This window comes from Notolabrus celidotus, chromosome 20 (assembly GCF_009762535.1).
Source record: "Notolabrus celidotus isolate fNotCel1 chromosome 20, fNotCel1.pri, whole genome shotgun sequence".
NCBI lineage: Eukaryota > Metazoa > Chordata > Actinopteri > Labriformes > Labridae > Notolabrus > Notolabrus celidotus.
In genome coordinates, this window is record NC_048291.1 from 24,273,600 (window position 1) to 24,293,745 (window position 20,146).

Consider the following 20,146-nt stretch of genomic DNA (forward strand, 5'->3'; position numbering starts at 1 on the left):
TTACTAGATGTCCGAGCCCCCAGAAGCAAAACCAAGTATCCCAGTCTAATAAATATCCTTAGGTGTATCTGTTTATTTCCTGTTGACTCAATTTATGACTGTGTTCAGGAGTGAACCCCGTCTGAGCATCAAGCTGCCTCCAAACTTGATTTTGAACCCAGGGCTCTTATTGTGACTCATGGGAGCACAGGTCGGGTACAGCAGCAGCGTCTCTCTGCTGCTTCCTGGACAGAGGAAGGGGCTCCCCACGGTTCGTCCATCTATTTATACTCCCCGCTTAATACGGAGCGCCGTCCACAGCTGCCACTCTGACTACATTTGGAGCGACAGCTCGCGTGGGGAGGGACCGGCGGTCTGAGGCAGGGCTGCGGAAACTTTTATGTCCACTTCACGCGGCGTGCAGTGCATGTAAGTACACATTTGACTTCTTTCTACTCTCTCTGTTTTTAAATGTACTGTAAAATGAGCTACGAAGTCGACTGTCGACTGGCACCAGGTTGTGAATATTTTATCACCGGTCACTTATTACAGGCACTCAAGAGTTGTTGGTGGTTCTGTCTGGCCTGCTGAAGTTCGGGCTTCATAATGGATATAGAGGTCATGGTGTTGGGTTACAATGTAAAGAGTTTTATGTCGTGTTGTCAAAAAAATATCCTGAACCAGTGACGATTCAGTTGTTCTGTTTTTGGATGCAACAACAGGTTTTACGCACAGTTTACGCACGAATTACGCATGGTAGAAACTGAAGAACTACAATGATAGTTGGTTTTGATACTGATTATTACGATTTATTGTATTTCATTAGTACTTTATTTCTGTTTATTATGAATACATGAAATAACTACTTTTGAATTCTACCATTTTTTGTCTTTATACACGACCCTTTCTTGGGAATGGAAGATGATTGTTATGGCTCTTCTGCATCTTTGCCCAATCCTTTGAAATAGTGGGAGTTTTTTTAATCTGTAATGTTAAAAATGTCATTTGAGTAGCTGTTAATGTGCTACATCCCCAATAAAGAGATCCTAGCGGTTGCATTACAGGTAATCTCTGTGGCCACCCACTTTTAATGTAGTTATCAGACATGCATAACTGTGTTTGCAGCTGCTAATGTTAATTCCACACATCCCTGCCTTTTTCCTAGACAGTGCATGGATGCTTAACCAGTATGCATGTGTTATATGCAGTCACATTTGCCATGTATGTCCATACACTTGACATTGAAGGAGAGGCCTCAGATAATTTGTGCAGGAATGATGGGGTTTCAAAGAGGACTACAGTGCAGGTTGGTTGACCAGTACAAGCGTTATTAGACTTACTCCTATCCTGTTTTAGGCTACAGAAATCTACAGTCCCACAGGTCTAAGGTGGTTGTTGACAGTGATATTAGAATTGTTCAGGAATTCATTGTGGAGGATTTCTGTTTATATCCTCAGCTCAGCACTAAAGGCCCCTCTGTTAAACCCTCTGAACATTTTATTTGAATTCATGAGGTTTCCCTTCCTAAGTAGGTAAAGAAAGACTCCTGTGTGCTCATCCAGCAGCTTTATTTCCGAGCAGGCGTTAACTACTTGTTGCTGGATTAGAAGCCCATGATCCACGTTGAGCCTGGATGGCACTCTCCTCCTACAGTCGACAAATCCTCCAGCTTTTCACATGATTTCTTTTGCTCTTTAAACAAGTGCGGCAGCTCTCTGGTCGTCCACGTGTTCTGCCAACAAAAACAGAAAACACTGTGGCGTCAGCGAGACTGTTGATGCTTGCTCTTTCTGGGTTTGCACAAGGAAGTGACTTTTGCTCTGAGTGGCTGAATGTTTGTATTTAAAGAAAATGCAAAAGGGTTTTGGTGTGCAAACACTGAAGCCAGTCGTTGAGCCTGTTGTCTTATGCCAGGGATCATTGAATCTGACCGTTCAGCTCACTAAAGCTCTCAAAGGCTTCAGTATCTTTTATGTACGCTTTACATGTTGCCTTTAAATGATCTAAAAAGACCTATTTACAGCATGCTTGGCTGTTTTTGGCTCACTGTACATCATCTTGTTGCCTGCAGTCTGAAGGAGCAGAAAACTTGATAAAATAAACTTTTGAAAAAGTTGCATCTGTTACTTTGTGACCTCTGTTGCCACCAGCAGCTTTCAGCCCTGCAGCAGATCTCTCTGCTGCACTAAGTCCTCGGCTCATGCCTCTTTGTTCTGCCTCCATTGTGCTTCCTGCTGCAGGAATGCTGACAACCACAGTTTTGGAAGGCACACACAGACACACGTGCAAACGCACATTTATGTTTGTAGTTATTTGTCAGCTCACAGTCGGTCATTTCTGAACGTTGTCAGTGACGGCCACCTGCTGTCCTTAAACGCATATTGTCTCATATCAGTTCTATATTTATGTGTTATTTACAGCCTTGGGTATTGTTTGTGTTGTGTTCACATCCAGGCAACCATGGAGCCAGCTGGGACTAATTTGGTTAATGTATATGAGTGCAGGTTGAAATTAGAGACTGTACTTTTCTCTATTTTTTGTCTCTAATCTGGGAGATAACTGTCATAAAGGCAGTTTGTTGGATAGTGTTTGATCAGAAAGAAAAAAACTGACTGTGGAAAAGAGCAGCAGGTTTGCAAACTGTGCCACCGAGACCTGGACCCAAAGAGGATCTGGGCTGCTGAGGTGTTGTGTTTCAGTGCAAGGGGAGATTCCTGCATGGCACCACAGGCTGGTGAGGGTCATCTTACACAGACTCTAACAGGAGGAGAGAGAGGACCTGAATGAATGATGCACTTTAATAGCAATTAGTTCATATGTACTGAAGGGAGCAGCTCATCGATGATTCTAGGCAGACTGCTGATGCTTCTTACTTGTTTGCTGTCTTCCTCTTCCAGGGCGATGTCTCATCCACCAAGGAACCAATTATTCTGCAACCCCTGAAAGGCAGACTGTCGGCAAACTGAGACTCCTGATCCAATGGATCTGAACTTCACTGAAAGAAAGTTTGGCCCACAAGTTTTGCCTTAGCTGAAAAGTGAGGAAAGAACAACACACCTGCCTTCTGGTCCTGAATGTTCTACATTCATTCGAGGAGAATTGACTGAATTCTTCTGAGGGAGCATGGACGCTACAGAGAATCCCGTTCTGGAGCCCAGATCAGAGCGGATCGCTCGCTACAAAGCCGAGAGGAGACGAGAACTAGCCGAGCGCTTCGGCAACCTGGAGGAGCTTCCTTCCAAGTGGGTGAGGAGGGATGGGAAGGAGCTGTCTGACCCAGGTACCAGAGCCCACAGAGGGACTCTGAACTCGGATGGGCTCAGTGAGAGAGTGAACGGCAGGACACGAGAGGTTACAAATGGACTGGAAGTGGACAACGCAGAGTCCAACCGCACGAGAAGGTGAGTCACGTCTGCAGTGGTGTTAACCTGTGACAGGAGAGTCATGTCAAAATCACAGGCTTCATCTAGAGCCTCATGATCCCATAATTAAGAGTAAACTCATCTCTGGTTTCTGATAGAGATAAACTGTCAGCAAAATTTGAGTGTTCAGCAACGTGAAATCTGTTTCCTATCTGTAAAAAACATTCCATAAGCCCGCTTCCAAAAAACCTGCGTGCACAACATGTCTTTGGAGCTTAATATGTCCAAACACATGTGAATCAACCTGCCCTCCACCTAACCTCCACCACACCTGTCACTTGCTGCTTCAGTCCTTTCCAACTTTATACCGACACACACTGTGGGTGATATTTTGGTAACTACTAATTAAAGAGAAGCTTCAATATCAACATCCTCACTGAGGAGTGATTGTTAAAGGGGAAAAAGTTCCTAAGCAAGATTTGTGTGACTTAATGGATGTACTTTATGTGTTATTATTGTATGGGTTGATCTGGAAAACATTTTCAGTATTTAACTGCAAAAAAATTGCAACTTTCAGTCAAACCCATTTAGGAATCCAAACATGCCAAACTAGACTTTTTGCTGGTGATCTCTCGGCACATCCTGGCATCAAGCCTCTGTGGCTTCCAGCACACTGTGAGTCGGTCTGACTCCCCTCATGCTTTTAGTGCTTTTTCCCCTGATCTGACCACCACCACCTTTACTGTCAGATAAAAACACAACCTCTCCCAGTCCGAGCTGCAAACATACTCAGCTGCTCTTTCTGGAAAGGTTCAACATTGTTTTTTCCGTTCCTCATCCCCTCGCCCCTCCGCCTCCTACATCCTCACCTCCTTCCCCCTCCAGGCAGGGTTCCCATGCCTCTGCTAGCATGCTGAGCGGGGAGGGGTGCCCCGTCCCTCTCGGACCTGATGCCCCGCAGCTCCACACTCGTGTGTCAGTGGGCCAGTTGAGGAGCTCCCTCCTGCAGCAGACAGGGAACGGAGCACAGCCTGAGAAAGTGTATGATCACCTGCATGTGTGTGATCCAGCTGTGTACCTCTCTGATGATATCTGTCCTTGCCTCAATGTCTCCTTCCCTTTCTTCTTCCTCCTCTGTCCATGTGGACACTAGTTGCCCTGATGATGGGCGCACCACCTCATCCCTGGATCTTGCTTCCGAGGGAGGCCGGAGACGCACCCGGCGATACCTCCCTGGTGGGTCGGGTGGCGGCCGCAAGACCAGCGAGCGCTTCAGGACGCAGCCAATCACAGCTAATGAGATGGAGGAGAGCAGCGGGTAAAGGCTGTGTGTTGTGGTCTCTGCACATGAGGCACCCAAAGAACACCCTGTTTGCTGTGTTTTACATTTGATGTGTCATTAACATTTCATCCTTTTGAAGTTTTCCTGCAGTCGATGCTTTCTGCTTTGTGTTTGATGTGTGTTTGAAGATAAAAATCTCACCCTCATGACTGCTGTGGTTTGCATGTGTTTACCCTCCTTCGTGATCTCAACAGTGCTGCTTTGCCCAGCATGCAAATATTCCCCAGTATCTTGATCGTTCCAAGCACAAAGACATGAACTGTGAGCTCGGAGCAGGACATGAAAGACAACACACAGGAGCCGGTGGTTTAATCTGACATCACCTCCCTGTTCGTATGTCACCGGGTGATCTCATGCTTCGCTTCTGTTCTCTTTTCTAGGATGGGGGACGCAGAGGAGGAGGAGAACCAAAAAGGTAAATACACTGAGAATGAGGGCTCAATTCTTCTGTGAGATATTAAAGGGCAGCATTAACAAAAACACTGCTTCCAAAACAAATGATTGGATCTAACTTGTAGAGCTGCGTCCACACACTCATTTAATGGCTCATGGAATTATGCAGGTTAAAATTTGAGTCTCATAATGTTTGATCTCCTCTGTGATGACAGCTTTAGGTGCGCAGTGGAGCAGTGCTAAGTTAGTGCACCTTTTAACCTCACCATAAAAAGATCACAAGCAAGTCATTGCAACGACTTTCTATGAATTTACATCGTAACTGTGCAGAAACTAATATGATAAATAGATTTTATGGCCGTTTGGACATTTCAGGCTATAAAGTTTATTCCCTTCACCCTCTGCTGACCGCTCTGCAGCTCATTAACTCCACAAGTACAGCCTACAGAGTGGTATCAGGCGAAAACTTTCAAAGCAAGCATAAGTTGAAATATGATCCTACATTTTAACAGGTTATGGTGTACCTCCTCTAGATTAAATATATCAGCTTGGTGTAGCATTAAAGGATCACTTTCAAGGCTCCTGTCAGTGCATCATGATAGAGTACTTTCTCTGTTTGTTGGTTGGCTTCAGTTCTGCTTTTATAACCTGGTGGGGTGAAGCTCAAGTGTGAACAAGATTCAAATATCCATATGTAAAGTTAGGCGATGGAAAAGGTTCCTCAGAGATGATGTGTGATGGTGTCATCAGTCTGAAGGCAGCAGTTTATCACCACGTCGTTGAGTTAAAGAAGTGTCCGAGGAAGAGAAAACTGCAACCCCAACTGAACACATGAGATCATTCATAAATGTCTGCACAGGGAGAAATACTTTACCTAGATAAAGTACCAATAATACAGTTTAGATATATCTTATAAAAATAAAATCTCCCTCCTTCATAACCCTATACCTGTGGTACACATAGTTTATTCTGATACTGCAGCGTCACTGTGTTTGCCAGCAGCGGAGAGGCTACATCATAGAAACCTTTGCCTTCAGGAGATACTTTGAACCAGAACAGAGTTAGATGGTTTTTTAAACAGCCGTTCCTTTATTTACCTCATGATTTGTGCTTATATTTTCATGAAAGGCAATAAAATGTATGGTGGCATACAAATGAGGGGGCCGGCACATGCTACTGGCCTCCTTGTGGCGTATCTTTAGCTGCATCCCCCTCCACAGATTGGTCGGTGTGCAGGGTTAAATGCTATGGCCAGTTTTTGATCTGGCTGATACCTGTGTTTGCAGCCTTCTTATCTTTAACTTCTATAAGTTTGAAAAGTAGTTTAATCCCTCTCTGGAAGGTCATAAATTCAATCTGAAGGGCTTTAAGATGATGGACCTTGATATGGGATAAAAAAAGAAGAAGAATCCTAACCTGGCTACACTTTAAACTATAATTTTCCACTCTTTCTAACTGTATTTTCTTATAATGGGATATGCTTTTATCTCTTCAAACACCTCACATCCATCTGAACACCACTAAGGAACACAAACACTGCTTTTGTATTATTGCCTCATCATAATCTCACCATGTGTCCTGTTCTTCACTGCCTTCATGATTCCCTTTCCCGTTAATATTATTGAGTCCTTCTTTCATTCAGTGATAAAGTTTGAAAGCTGTGTTGTCTCTAATCCCACTGACACGATGATTTATTTCTTTTTTTATTTCACAGCTGACGTGAAAACGGACGACCGGGCCAAAATGAGCGTGGCAGCCAAGATGTCTTTGTTTAAAGTGAGTCTATGTCTGTCTCAGCTCTGAAACAGGATCCTTATAGCTTCTCTGCTGTGTGCGGTTTGTCCTAGCGCCTGACACTAAAATCATTGTGTGTGTCGATCTTGTGGGAGTCAGTGTCATAAGGTTATTTCACACATGACGCTGAAATGACGGCCGAATGATCGGTCATGAAGCTTCAGTTATTCAGCTCAGTTTCTCCACTACAAGTTAAAGTATTCTGAAGTTACTTTGGTTGCTGTTCTGCAAAAACTACAAACATCTAAGAAGTCCACATTTCATGAGCTCAGGACAACAGAGTACCCAAAGAAGAAGACTTAAAGTAGAGTCAATCATCCTCACCTCCTTGTGTTTCTGAGTTGTTGATGTTACTGTTGCAAAGACAACAAGATTGCTTTCTGTTTTTCTCGGAGCCAGGCAACTACCAACAACAACAACAATAACAACAACAACATAACACGCTGCGATCAATCCTGATCTCATGCTATAATCAAGGCAGAGTCAAACCGCCTACTTGTATTAATGAGTCAGTGGGTTTTGTTCCTTTTATATCTGCTCCATTTTAACCTGCGGCTTCATTCTCTCTTGTTTTACCTTGTTTATTTCTCATCCTCCATGTCTGCTATCTTTGCACTGAAACTCCAGTGATTCTTCCAGTCACCATTTCTTCTATTTGGGTAAAGCTACCACTGAAATCAAAAGCACTTTCCTCTTCCTTAATTTCTTTTGAAGTTATTCACACACCTGTTAATCCAGGGAGACTGTATCCACTCAAATAAGTAAGCCACATTAATTCTACTGGAGAAAAGATTTAACATAAGAGCAACATGAAAACAGTATGTAAGTTAAAGAGCTTAAACATGGTGTGGGACTAAAATGAATGCTTATAAAATACCAGGCAGCCCATAAAATGCATGTTGAAGTAAAGGCTTTGAAGATTTCAGTCTAAACATCAGCGGTGTCATCGTTCAGTAGACCTCACATCTATCAACTTACTTTATTAAGAGAAGCAAAGTCAAAAGACTAGTCTAGACTAAGCTAGAGAATAATAAGTAATAAAGTAATAATAATAAAGATTAAAATCTGACATTGTGGACTGTTAATTAGTTTTTGGGATGTTATAACACCAAAGAAAAAGCTCTGTCACCTCAGCTGCTCACCTTTCAGTCTGAGTCTCATAATGAACCCGTGCTGAGCCTGCAGAACACAAACCTGCTCATGTTGAGGGATATGACTGGTCAAACAGGTGCTGTCCCTGATCCTTGCTACACTGTGTCTGTTATTAAAAGAGAGACTACATTTATAAAGCTGTGAACACGTTTGAATCAGCCTCATGCTTGTTATTGTGCTTCTATAAAAGAGATAAAAGCACATTGTGGATTTTCTCTTCAACAGTTACGTTCCTGCGTTTCGCCTCATGCTCAGTTTGAGTTCTGGAGCATCAGGTGAAAACGTGGCTGAAACTGTATAACCATTAGCAACCACAGCAGCAGTGTTATAATTAGCCTGCTGCTGCATGGAGGCAGGCGGAGGTAACTGAAGCCTGCAGAGCTCTGGTTTCACTCTGACCTGTTGGGCTGCCATTTCTATCTGCTTTATTCACCAGCCATCTGACCTGCCTCCCCTCCCTCTCCTCCCTCCATCTGTCCATACAAATAGAACAGGAGACATCAGGAGAGGGACTTTTCACTGCCATGTCTGTGGTCCCCTTTATGACTTATTTAGGCCGCTGACTGAGGCTGCTGTGTGACCTGAATGTTGGAGTCTCACCTGTATATAAAAGACCAGCGTCACATGTCCTGTGTTGGTATTAACATGATGTTCGTCTCCTCTGATAGGAGCTGGAAAAGGCTGCTGCCCCCGAGGCCTCGGCCTTTCTGAAGCCCCGGCAGGGAAGTGTGGGTCATGAGCGCAGGGTGCGCCGCGGTAACGACCATCGCTTTCTCACTCAGCCAATCACCTGTGAGGAAATCGTGGCAATCAGGTGGGGAAGCTTTATGCCAAGTGGAGAGCCATTTAGAAAGCCTCAGTGCAAACTTATATTAGCATATTTTGAGGATAAACTTCTCATGTTTTAGGCTACTACTAAAAAGTAATATGATATCACAGCTATGCTATGTGATGTAGGTTCACTTTGTAAAGAGTATTGTTAGGTAATCAAGCTAACCTGCATTGAAATTACTGCTTTTTAAAGTTTGAGAATCCACTTTAATCCAGGGTGCAGTTCTGGGTCCAACACTATTTTCTGTTCTGTTCTTCCTCTTGGAAATATGATATGAACATATAATATTAATTTCCATTTTTAATGCTGACGACACGCAACTTTATCTCCCCATGAGAGCTGGTGACCGGTCAAATATTGCAATCCTTCACAAATGTCTTGAATAAATAAAATCATGGATGGCAGACAACTTCCTTCAACTCAATGACAATAAATCAGAAGTTATTTTAATTGGCCCAGCAGCAAAAAGAACCCTCATCATGCCCAACCTAGATAATTTAGTTATACACGTAAAAACTTCAGCAGGGAATCTTGGAGTCATTTTTGACCAGGACTTGAGTTGCAACATGCAGCAGCCTGGCTTTTAACTAGAACAAAAACATTTTCCCACATCACCCCAACTTTAGCATCCCTACATTGGCTCCCTGTTGTTTTTAGGATCGATTTTAAGATACTTTTAAGCACAACATGGACTCACCCCTCAATACATTTCTGAGCTTTTATCCCCCCATAAACCAGGAGGCAGTCTGAGATCCTCTGGCAGTGCTCTGCTTGCTGTTCCACGGTCTAGACTAAAAACTAAAGGCGACAGGGCCTTTGCTGTCATAGCCCCCCGACTGTGGAACAGCCTGCCAGAGGAAATCAGACTTGCAGAGTCAGTCCCTAATTTCATTTCACTACTCAAGACACACTTTTATTGTAAAGCTTTTATTTTGTGAATCTATTTTAATCTTTAATGTTTTATCTCTCTGCTTTTACTGTCAGTTTGCTTTTATTGCTTCTCTGCTTTTACTGTGTTGTTATTGTTTTTGTGAAGCACTTTGTTACTTGTATTGAAAAGTGCTAGACAAATAAAAGTATTATTATTATTATTATAATACTCTTGATGGAGTCCAATTTTGTTGCTCCTAATGAGTAGCTTTGACAGCAGGTCGGTCTATGTGGCATATGTCTGTCATTCTCTTTCGTCAATAAGTCATAGAATAAACAGAGTAATCTACATGTTCTCATGTTTTCCTGCAGTGCCCCAAAACCAGCTCCACCAGTGGAGCCCCAGTCTGTGCAGGCTGTGGAGGCTGAGCCGGTGGAGGACGATGATGAGAGCTGTAAGATGAGCATGAGTGAAAAGCTCGCCCTCTTCAACAAACTATCCCTGCCAGGGAAGGAAGGGGGTGGCCCTGCTGAGGGACCTCCAGAGAGACGGAGGCAGAAGGGGGCTCGGTACCGCACCCAGCCCATCACTGTGGAGGAGGTCAACCTGGTGAGAAGATGAAGCCAAAACTTAATACTGATTTCACATGTTTCATACACTGAACCTCAGGGTGCTTGATGGAAAGCTGTATCAGACTTGAAGATGATAAGTCTGAGATAACAATATGACATTATAACCTTGTGACTTTTCTTCATCCAGCTCCAGAAAGGCCCCGTTCAGCTTCCCGTCTTCAGTTTGTCCACTCACCTGCACGACAGACAGCAGGCCTCATCTGTCAACCTAAAACCCAGTGAGCTCCGCCTCTCTCAGCCAAGACTGGATGCTGGTCGTATGCCGTCAGAGCTCAGTGGCATCACTCAGCAGGGCCTGCAGCGCTACGACTCGGAGCCCGGTTTGAGAGGCATCTTGAAGAAGAGCTGCAGGACGGAGGGTGGGCGAACAGATGCAGCGCCCAGACATGTGCAGAACGGTGGAGGCTGTGAAGAGCCTGAGACACGAGGGAGGGTGGAGTGTACAGACCTGCAGGAAATCCCGAAACCGCCGCCAAGAGAGAGACGGGCGGCTTCAGGTGTGGAGCCTGCTGCTCCTTGGAGGCAGAGAGCTCGAAACAGGAGGGAAACCATCACCTGCACACCGATCAGAGGGCTGTCAGAGCAGGACGGCCTCCAGGACGAGCAGCTGGGAAACAACTCAGAGATAAACGGCAGGGCTCAGTAAGTATCTAGAACTCAGTTTTTACATCAGTGGTGATATTTTTGAGGATTTAGCTTCTTCTGCTACATTAAGCTTAATACAGTTTATTTATTTGCTGTCTTATTTTAATACTTTAACAGAAGGCATCAAAATGAGGAGGAGAGCACTGAGAAGACAAATGAAGAAACCGCAGCTACTGGACACGTTCAGGTGACCCCAGTGGACAACAGCATGAAACTGCAGGAGACGACAGACAACAGCAGATGTGAGGTAAGAGACGGGTTGATACGTCGCTCTGTAAGGTAACCACAGGTTCAGAATAAGCAGCTGCTCTTGTCTGTAAAGGGACAGCTCTTTGTAACTGCTGCAGCTTTCTGTAATCCAGTTTGGAGTCAGTGAGAATCAAACTCTCAGCAGAGAGCGATAAAGTTGAACTTTCAGTGGAGGGTTGGCGGTGCAGCAGTCGAGAATACAAATGATCTTCTACACACAAGTTGTTATGTTGTGCACACAAGATATTTATTGTATGGAAACCAGTTATCTTGTACACACTCTTATTATCTTGAGTGCACAAGTTAACCTATTCATACAGAATAATGATCTTCTTCACACGTTACTGTCATGTGCACACAAGATAAGGTGATCAGATATAAATTTCATCTCTCTGCGTATAAGTTTGAGGTATATGTTTTTGCATTAACACAGAAATCCTTATTATTTTTCACTTCACTGTGGTCAGAAACTTGAAGTTGACACATACCAATTATCAGGGGCATGTCCAGAACTTTTTGACCGGGGTGACACAACTGAGGCTCTCACATAGGCAGGGGTGGCCAGTGCAGTGGCGGTTCTAGACCAATTTTGCCGGGGGGGCCAGGCTGGGGCCAAGGGTGTTGTCAGAGGGACACATTCGACCCTGACAAAAGAGACTGAGAAGGGCGAGGACCGGCTGAGAACAAACTGGCAAAACATCAGTGCATCCCTTTATACTAGATATATATACTACTGTGTACTAGATCAAAATGCAGACTGACAGCAGCTGTTTGGCTGTTTAACTCAACATGAGTCCCTTAGCGCTCTTAAGGGACTGGAACCAAGTGCCACGAACATGTGTTCCGCCTGTAACATCGCTGCGATACTGAAGCTTTTTTTATTGTATAATATTATTTTGATGTGGAGGGGGCCACAGGGGGGTCCAGGATCAGTTTTACAGGGGCACTGGCCCCTGTTGGCCCCTCCCCAGAACCGCCACTTGGCCAGTGCATTTACAAATAAATAACATTACCCTTTCTGTCCTTACAACCTACTTTCATTAAAGTATTAAACAGTTGTTATTCCTTTTGACTTAAAAAAAACCAAAACATGACAAAGTGGCAGAAATCTTCTAAGCTTAATTCTTTAAGGACAAGATGATTTTTCAAAGTCACATTTGACTTTGAAATTTGGTGGCAAATTGGATTTCAAGGGGTGCCAGTGCCACCCTTGGCCACCCCTCTGGACACGCCACTGCCAATTATTGCTTCTTCTCTGGGTTTATTTAAATTAATATGTCCAATAATTACTTACAAGCAAACTCTCTGTCACTTCATTCATTGTAAAATCATGGACTACAATCATGCCATGTTATAAAGTTAAAGGTAACATATAGTCAGACATGCATATACAGAAAACTTCAGTGTTGTGGTCCAGGAATAAGACTTCATAGACAGTATGAAGGTTTCTGGGTTCACTCTGCTGCCTTCTTTTAATCCAGACGGAGAGGAGTGAGGTTGGGGAGTGATCAGTGTATTTGTTATTCCAGTGAAACCAGAGATCCAGCATCTCTTAGCAACAGAGCTCTGGATTGTTGGGTGCTAAATGTTTTGAGATCAGACTTGAGTTACTGGGGAATACGTTATCAGTTTTTATTTACTGAGATGGCTTTGACTGTGTCAGAACAACATGAGGAATGTAAACAGACATAATATTTAGGGGGTTGAGTGTTTATCTTGTGACCTTTGACCTCAGCTGTTCATACTTTTTCAAGCATTTCAATTTCTCTTTCTTCCTCCCTGTTCCCCTCACACCACCCTCTAAAGGAAGAGACAGATCACACTCATGTGGAGAATGTCAATCCTCAGTGCTGGGTAAGTCTCTCACTCACGCTTTCAAACGCATTCATCTCCATTATTTATCTCCATTACTAATTCTACAACCGCTTTAGCCTTCTTCTCTCTCTCTTCTAACTCCTCTTCTCTCGCAGGAGCCCGTCTTTGCCTCTGTCTTTTCTAGCAGTACGCCCCAATATATCATGTGTTTCAACCAGGTAATAGTCCGATCCACTGCATGGCAGGTTTAACTGCTTCTTTTTGGTTGCAGTGTTGTGTATGCAGTGGAAAGTTTCACAGCTCACATGTGAATATTCACTAACAAGACCTTTTTTTTTAAGAAGTGATCATCACATCGCACAGTCTACATGCTGTTTGTTCAATTTATGTTTCTAAATCTTGCCAGTTGTCGGATTTCACTTTTTGAATGACTGTTTTGAGAGTTTTGAGAGAACTTCATCCTCCCTTTAAAACCTCTGCCTCCCTGAAGATATGCAAACTACAGTGAGGCTGAAATAATCATCTTAAAAGGACGCACACAAACTTTAGTTTTGCATTGTGTTTCTTTCCTTGTTTTGCACGCCTGCTTTCACTCTCCCAAACCGAACTCCTCACCCGTTACCTTATCATCCATGTTACTCTCTTTTCGCTTCGCCTCAGTCGAACCTCTCCTTCGAGGCACAGGAAGTCGCCTCTCCCACCAAGAACCTGACACAGCCACAGTGGAGACAGAAGGTGACGCAGGCTGGTATTACTTTTAAGTCTTTTAATGGTTTTGATATTTAAATCTACAGAAGAGCTCATCTTTATCTCGTGTTAACACATCTGCCTCTGTGCAGGCTAAGGGACCCGAGGATGATCTCCAGATGGACGAGGTCAAAGACGTGAACGAGCAGCAGGCCGGGCAATTTGTCAACATGAACTCCACAGTCACTGCTACGTGCACGGATGAAGGTTAGAGCAGCACTTTCAGCAGCAGGATGAAATGTTTTCTTTACGCTCCTCTCTGAACTGTTTGTTGTGTTTGCTTTGCAGAAATCTCTGTGCAGTCTCTGATGCAGTCTGAAGGTAAAGGCATGAAACGATTCATTGATATAAGGCGTTTAAGTCTGCAGCGTTTTGAGTTTATGACACCTGTTCTGTCTTCTCAGCAGCTCAGGAGACTTCACCAATCTCAGCGTCTCCACCCGGAGTGAAGGAGGAGATGCCTGTTGAGGAATCGAATGCTTTTGATGGAGGTTTTTACAGAGATCAGTCACCTCCATCTGCCTGCACCCTGCCACCAAGTGAAGATGCTGCAACAGCAGAGGGCGAGCAGGACCTGGATGTTCTCTGCCAGAACAACACGCCTATGTGAGCCTGCTTTTAGCACAGATTTTAGCATCAGCAGCTTGTGACATCATGTTATTATAAACATCTCAAGGGAAATCTGTACCCATCTGTTCTCTGGTTTCTTTAAAGATTTTTATACTCTTATTTAAGTTTCATTTTCAGTGCAGGACTTCTCCTTGAATCATACATTTCAAAGTGGGGTTTGAGTACCTTTGCCTAAGTAGAAGAGTCCTCATCACTGCTGTCTGTGTGTGTGTGTTTTCAGGCTGACCTCAGCTGTAGCAGAGCACCGGCGGTCTGTGCGACCGTCACGTCGGACTCAGGGCTCCAGAAACCCTCTAAGGGCTCTGGCAGCAAGGGAGGACGTCAGGCAGGACTACATGGGAGAGAGAGCCAACACAGCACCTGAGGAGAGGATGCAAGCAGAGAACAGTTAGTGGGAATATTTAACAAGTCTTTTATTTATTTCGTTTTTACTTTTACATCTGCGTTCAGCTTCCTCAGCGTATACTCTCTCTCTGCACAGAGTCCAAGAACTCAGATTCACATTGTGTCCCATCAGAAGACGTCACCTCTTCCTCAGACTCTGCGAATACTAAATCCTATCCCCCCTTCAGCACCCTGATGCTCATTCACATCAAAGGTCAGAAAAGATTTGATTTATTTCAGGGTTTTTTTGTGTTCAGGTTTTTGTATTAACTGCTCCCTATGTGGACAGGAAGGCGGCATATCCAGGTGCGTCTGGTGGAGCCCTCAGCACGCTCTCTGAACAGTGGAGACTGCTTCCTGCTGGTCAATCCGGAGCACTGCATCCTGTGGAGCGGAGAGTTTGCCAATGAACAAGAAAAAGCCAAGGTACTGTGGACAACCCAACAAAAATAAGAAGTTGTTAGAAAAAGAATGTGAAGATATCATGCAAAGAAAAGGAAGCAGCAAGGCACAGTCACCATTTATGGTTCAACGACCAAAATGGCATGATGTCATTTTGATCTGCTGTTTGATTTAAGTATGATAGAAATCTAATGTCACAGAATCTAATCCCCATCAGAGTTGCTTTGCTTACAACCAGGGATCATAACGTCCTTTTAAGAACACTGTTTCATTTATTTTGTTGAATCCAATTCCAGATGTCTGTTTGTCTCCTTAACTCCAGGCTTCTGAGCTGGCATCATTCATCCACAGTCACACAGATCTTGGCTGTCAGGCCTCTCAGATCGTCCACCTGGAGGAGGGGCTGAACTGTGACAGCAGTCTGGCCGCAGACTTCTGGAGCCTTCTAGGCGGACGGACACAATACAGAGGTGAGAAGACTTCATGTTTCAGAACCACTTCTATATTCAGTCACATCTTTATACAAAAGAACTGAAGTGGAGACCAGTTTGTACACATTGAAGATTTAGTGTTTTGAAAGTCTTATTCAGGCTGACTGTACAGCATTTCTCTACTCTCCACAGGAGCCGGTGCAGAAGAGGAGGATGAGCTCTTTGAACGAGGCGTTTCTGAGTCAAACTGTGTTTACAGGCTGGTGGAGAACAGACTGGTGCCTCATGAACAAGCCTGGGCCTGCATCCCCAGCGTGTCCCTGCTGGGCTCCGATGAGGTCTGACAACAGCTCTGGTTTTTCCTGTGGGTTATTTATTGTTAATCTTTTGTTTCAGGTCAGTTTTAGTAACGCTCTGTCTGTCTGTCCAGGCCTTGGTGTTTGATTTCGGCAGTGAGGTGTACCTGTGGACCGGGCAGGATGTTTCTCTCAGCAGGTTGCACATTGCTCTCCAGCTGAGTCACCAAGTGTGGGCTGGAGCTTACGACTACAGCAACTGTCGAGTCAATCCACTGGATCCCACACAGAATAACCCTGGCATGCCGCTGTGAGTTCACACAGCAGAGTAAAGCTTTTAGTCCATACTTCACAAAGAAAAATAACAGCACATCGATATCAGAGCTCATTACAGGAAGAACAAACAGAACATTCTGGTGCAGCAAATAAAAGCTAGAGGTTTAATTCCCCTCCAAAGACACAAAAAACAAAGCATTAAACCTACAAAGCATGAATTATCATAGAAATCTGCAGGCATCTCTTTATTGCACATAATAAAACCATTGTGCATTGCAGACAAACCCAGCATACGGCATTGTGCCCACAAGACATGTGGTGAAATTCAATCTCCACAAGCTCTCAGGCTGCAGCTGGTGTTAGACAGCTGTGTGAGCTTTCAAACAAGTGGACCCACACCCCGTGTTTTTGATGCACACAGTCTAATCATAAAGTAGATCATACTGTCTACAGTGTGTCTACTGTGCACTCTGCAAAACCACGGGTATTAATCCACTCTGCTGGGGAAGGCCTTTTCCCAGATGTTTGAACTGTGCTGCAGGAATGTGCTCTCACGCAGGAGCATAACAAATCATGTGTGGTGATAAGGTCTGGCTTGCAGTAAATAACATGCAGAATACATTTTATTTTATTTTTTGTGATCAAATTTTTACTTTATTGATATTTGTATGCAGGTTGTTACTATCAGCGCAAGCAGCAACATCATGCTTGTGCAAAAAGATAACCTTATACAAATGAGGAAGGAGAAAAAACAAAACAAAACATCATAATAATAATAAAACAATATTAATAAACAACAATTATAAAGAAATTAAACCCCAAACTTCACCTACCCCCCATTCCAGGCCACCATATATCAACATAATCAATGTAGAAGGCTTTTGAGTTTTGCAGAAGTCAGTTGCCAAATCTCTATAGTTGCCTCTTTCACCACATGAACTCTGGCTGTTGAGAATTCAAGGTGCATGATATCTAAGTACGTTAAGACCCATCCTCAAAGGGAAAGTGCCTGCTGGGGTTTCCAATGCATTGCACTAAGCTCTTTCACAGCTCCAAGACCAGCTGGTATCACCCTGTTCTTATTAATTGTTAAGCCTGTATTAGCAAGATCATTTAAATAAAAGTGTAGCAGGCGAAAGAGGTAAATTGATCTCAAACATCTCAGATAGATTGGAGGCAAACATCCCCTCAAAAACTGGCCCCCGGAGGGCCAATATTAATGTGCAAAATTAAAGGAGAAAATTAATTGGAGCACAAGTGTGGAATATTGATGGGTTTTCATAAAGAAAGAGGCGCTGAGACACAAAACAGAGATTATTTACACTCTACATCAAACTTTTGAAGACTATATTCTCTGCATTGTACTGTACTATAATTATCTCTAAAGATATTGAATGCACTAAATGATAGGTTTCACTCTGTCCTCAGGAGGGGTGAGGGACGTCCCACCTGGGCGTTGTTCGGCTGCGTCTCAGAGCACAACGAGACGGCTTTGTTCAGGAGAAAGTTCCTGGACTGGACGTTCAAGAGCGCAGGCACAGAGGAGGCGGCTTCTGTGAACAAGGATGTGCAGGTTAATGCCACAGATGAGCTTTAATCTTCTGTTACAGCTCAAAAAACACCGTCAGGTAAAATAATAAAGATTTCTGGTGTGTCATGTTTACAATAATCTCTTCACAGCCCGTCTCAGTTACGCCTCCCCCGTCATCAGACCTCCTGAGCGCCTGCGACGCTAAAGCCCTCGTGTCGGGTGAGTCAGCAAAAGGAGATGGCTTGGTCCACAACGTGTTGGCAGGGGTTGACGTGCAGAGGGGGCACGGAGTCATCACGCTGGAGGAAGGAGGTCAGATGGAGCTGAGCACGGTTGCGGTGGACACCTGGCACGTCCAGGAGTTTGATGACAGTGAAACTCCAGTAGAGAGCACGGGACAGCTTCACGAAGGAGACTCTTACGTCATTCGCTGGACTTACAGCATCAACACTGTCGGTCAGTCAAGTTGACGAGAGCATCAGCTGTAAATATGTCAAAGATGTCAAATTCTTCTTCTTGACTGATGTGTTCTCTGCCTCAGATAAGATGAACGGCTCTGATGAGAGCAGCACAGAACACAAAGAACACACCGCCTTGTTCTTGTGGAGGGGCTGTCACTCAAGTGTCAGCGGGCGGGACACGGCTGCTTTTCTATCCATTGGGATGAATAACCAGGAAGAGTCACAGGTATGACCTTCAAAATAGATCAGCACTTGTTGTAGGGGAGGAAAGTATTCAATCAGTCGGTCAGATATTCAAAAAGTGTTCTTGTTTAAAGCCTTTGTGCTTAATGTTTATTTCTAAAGATGGTGGTGCCTCAGGGGAAGGAGCCCCCCTGTTTCCTGCAGCTTTTCCAGGGAGGCCTGGTCATTCACAAAGGCAAGAGAGAGGAGGCGTCCACTCAAACAGGTAAAGTGTGGCTAGTTCTCTCTGTTTGAATCTGTTTTTGTTTTTCAAAGTGTTAAAAAGTATGTTTTTGTGTCTGCTCAAACAGAGTGGCGTCTGTTCTGCGTGCGAGGAGAGCTCCCAGAGGAGGGCTCTCTGTTAGAAGTGGGCTGCTGCTGTGCTGGTCTGAGGTCCAGAGGCTCTGTTGTGCTGCTCAACAGCCAGGAGGGGGTGCTGTACCTCTGGACTGGATGTAAAGCTCATGTCAGCATCAGAGAAGTTGGCAAGCGTGCAGTGGAGCGCCTCACTCAGATGTAAGCTGCAAACAACAGGAACAGGGAATTGTGTTTTCAATACATAATGATGAAGGATTTCTTAGTTTGTAAATGTTCTGTTTTTTTATCAGGTGTCCACCGGAGCTGGGTCTGAGTAAAAGCAACCAAGTGAAGGTGCAGGTGGTGGAGGAGGGTTCAGAGCCTGCAGACTTCTGGACAGCACTTGGACAGATGGACAGGAAGGCGTATGACTGCATGCTCCAAGGTAGAGAGCAGCTTTGACTTTTGTTCTCTCTGTGCTAGACGTTTCTTTAAAAATCAGAGTTAAACAGGTAGCATCCCTGCTCTTGTTTCAGATCCAGGAAAGTATAACTTCACACCTCGCCTTTTCCACCTGAGCACAACTTCGGGGAGTTTCCAGGCTGAGGAGCTGCAGAGTCCAACACGGCTGCCTGGGCTTGTGATGGCAATGCCCTTCACCCAGGAGAGCCTGTACTCTGTTCCACAGCCAGGTGAGAGCACCAGCAGTAAGGGCACAAAAGCTCCTTCACAATTCATCAAAAGTTTTACTACTAAAGATTGAAGAAAAGATAAGAGAGCAATTTAATTTGAACTCTTAAGGCTGGTTTATATATGACTCCAGTGTCCTTTCGGAGACATGAGGTCATAAACACACTTTAATTAAAGTGTAGATATTTTACTCCAGTGGTTCTAAAGCTCTAACTCTTGCCATAAAAACCCAGACTTATAAAAGCTACCTGCTAATTTTTCCCCATCTGTCTTTCTTATCTGTGCACCAGCCTTGTTCCTTCTGGACAACCGTCTGGAGGTCTACCTCTGGCAGAGGGGTCAGCCTGAGCAGACGGAGAGCTCGGCTTCAGCATGGAGCTGCTGGCACAACGAGAGAAGGTGCGCCATGCAGACGGCCCTGCAGTACTGCAAAGGTAAGAGGACAGTGTTGAAAGGGAATGGGTTCAGTTTTGTTGGTTGTTTGTTTATGATTTTTCTCCTGTTATTCCAGAAATGAACCCAAGACGCCCACCGCAGGCTTACCTCATCTTTGAGGGGTCAGAGCCTCTTACCTTCACTAATGTGTTCCCTCGCTGGGAGAGGAGCAGCGGAGCCCACACGCAGGTACAAACACAACCGGTCTGAGGATCAGTGTCTCATTAAAAATCAGGACCAGATCAAAGGAGTCCTGCAGAGGTGACATGTAGGTCTTT

General features: G+C 44.4%; 1 protein-coding gene across 2 annotated transcripts in view; it reads left to right on the forward strand.

The window, feature by feature from the left end:
• The window catches only part of svilc (supervillin c), a 21,860-nt gene continuing 1,714 nt past the window's right edge, over positions 1 to 20,146 (forward strand). Inside the window, exons 1-30 of one of the 2 annotated variants that reach the window (XM_034711527.1) lie at positions 1 to 408; positions 2,877 to 3,380; positions 4,227 to 4,382; positions 4,495 to 4,659; positions 5,064 to 5,098; positions 6,791 to 6,852; positions 8,691 to 8,836; positions 10,097 to 10,334; positions 10,485 to 10,999; positions 11,120 to 11,249; positions 13,058 to 13,105; positions 13,727 to 13,801; positions 13,906 to 14,020; positions 14,102 to 14,134; positions 14,221 to 14,419; positions 14,664 to 14,830; positions 14,925 to 15,041; positions 15,117 to 15,253; positions 15,552 to 15,699; positions 15,853 to 15,998; positions 16,091 to 16,266; positions 17,661 to 17,805; positions 17,913 to 18,219; positions 18,305 to 18,450; positions 18,570 to 18,672; positions 18,758 to 18,962; positions 19,055 to 19,188; positions 19,280 to 19,435; positions 19,724 to 19,867; positions 19,945 to 20,057. In XM_034711527.1, the coding sequence (XP_034567418.1) occupies positions 3,103 to 3,380; positions 4,227 to 4,382; positions 4,495 to 4,659; positions 5,064 to 5,098; positions 6,791 to 6,852; positions 8,691 to 8,836; positions 10,097 to 10,334; positions 10,485 to 10,999; positions 11,120 to 11,249; positions 13,058 to 13,105; positions 13,727 to 13,801; positions 13,906 to 14,020; positions 14,102 to 14,134; positions 14,221 to 14,419; positions 14,664 to 14,830; positions 14,925 to 15,041; positions 15,117 to 15,253; positions 15,552 to 15,699; positions 15,853 to 15,998; positions 16,091 to 16,266; positions 17,661 to 17,805; positions 17,913 to 18,219; positions 18,305 to 18,450; positions 18,570 to 18,672; positions 18,758 to 18,962; positions 19,055 to 19,188; positions 19,280 to 19,435; positions 19,724 to 19,867; positions 19,945 to 20,057 (4,539 nt within the window). In that variant the 5' untranslated portion in view covers positions 1 to 408; positions 2,877 to 3,102. The remainder of the gene's footprint in view (positions 409 to 2,876; positions 3,381 to 4,226; positions 4,383 to 4,494; positions 4,660 to 5,063; positions 5,099 to 6,790; positions 6,853 to 8,690; positions 8,837 to 10,096; positions 10,335 to 10,484; positions 11,000 to 11,119; positions 11,250 to 13,057; positions 13,106 to 13,726; positions 13,802 to 13,905; positions 14,021 to 14,101; positions 14,135 to 14,220; positions 14,420 to 14,663; positions 14,831 to 14,924; positions 15,042 to 15,116; positions 15,254 to 15,551; positions 15,700 to 15,852; positions 15,999 to 16,090; positions 16,267 to 17,660; positions 17,806 to 17,912; positions 18,220 to 18,304; positions 18,451 to 18,569; positions 18,673 to 18,757; positions 18,963 to 19,054; positions 19,189 to 19,279; positions 19,436 to 19,723; positions 19,868 to 19,944; positions 20,058 to 20,146) is intronic. The other variant, XM_034711526.1, reaches the window with a different exon arrangement.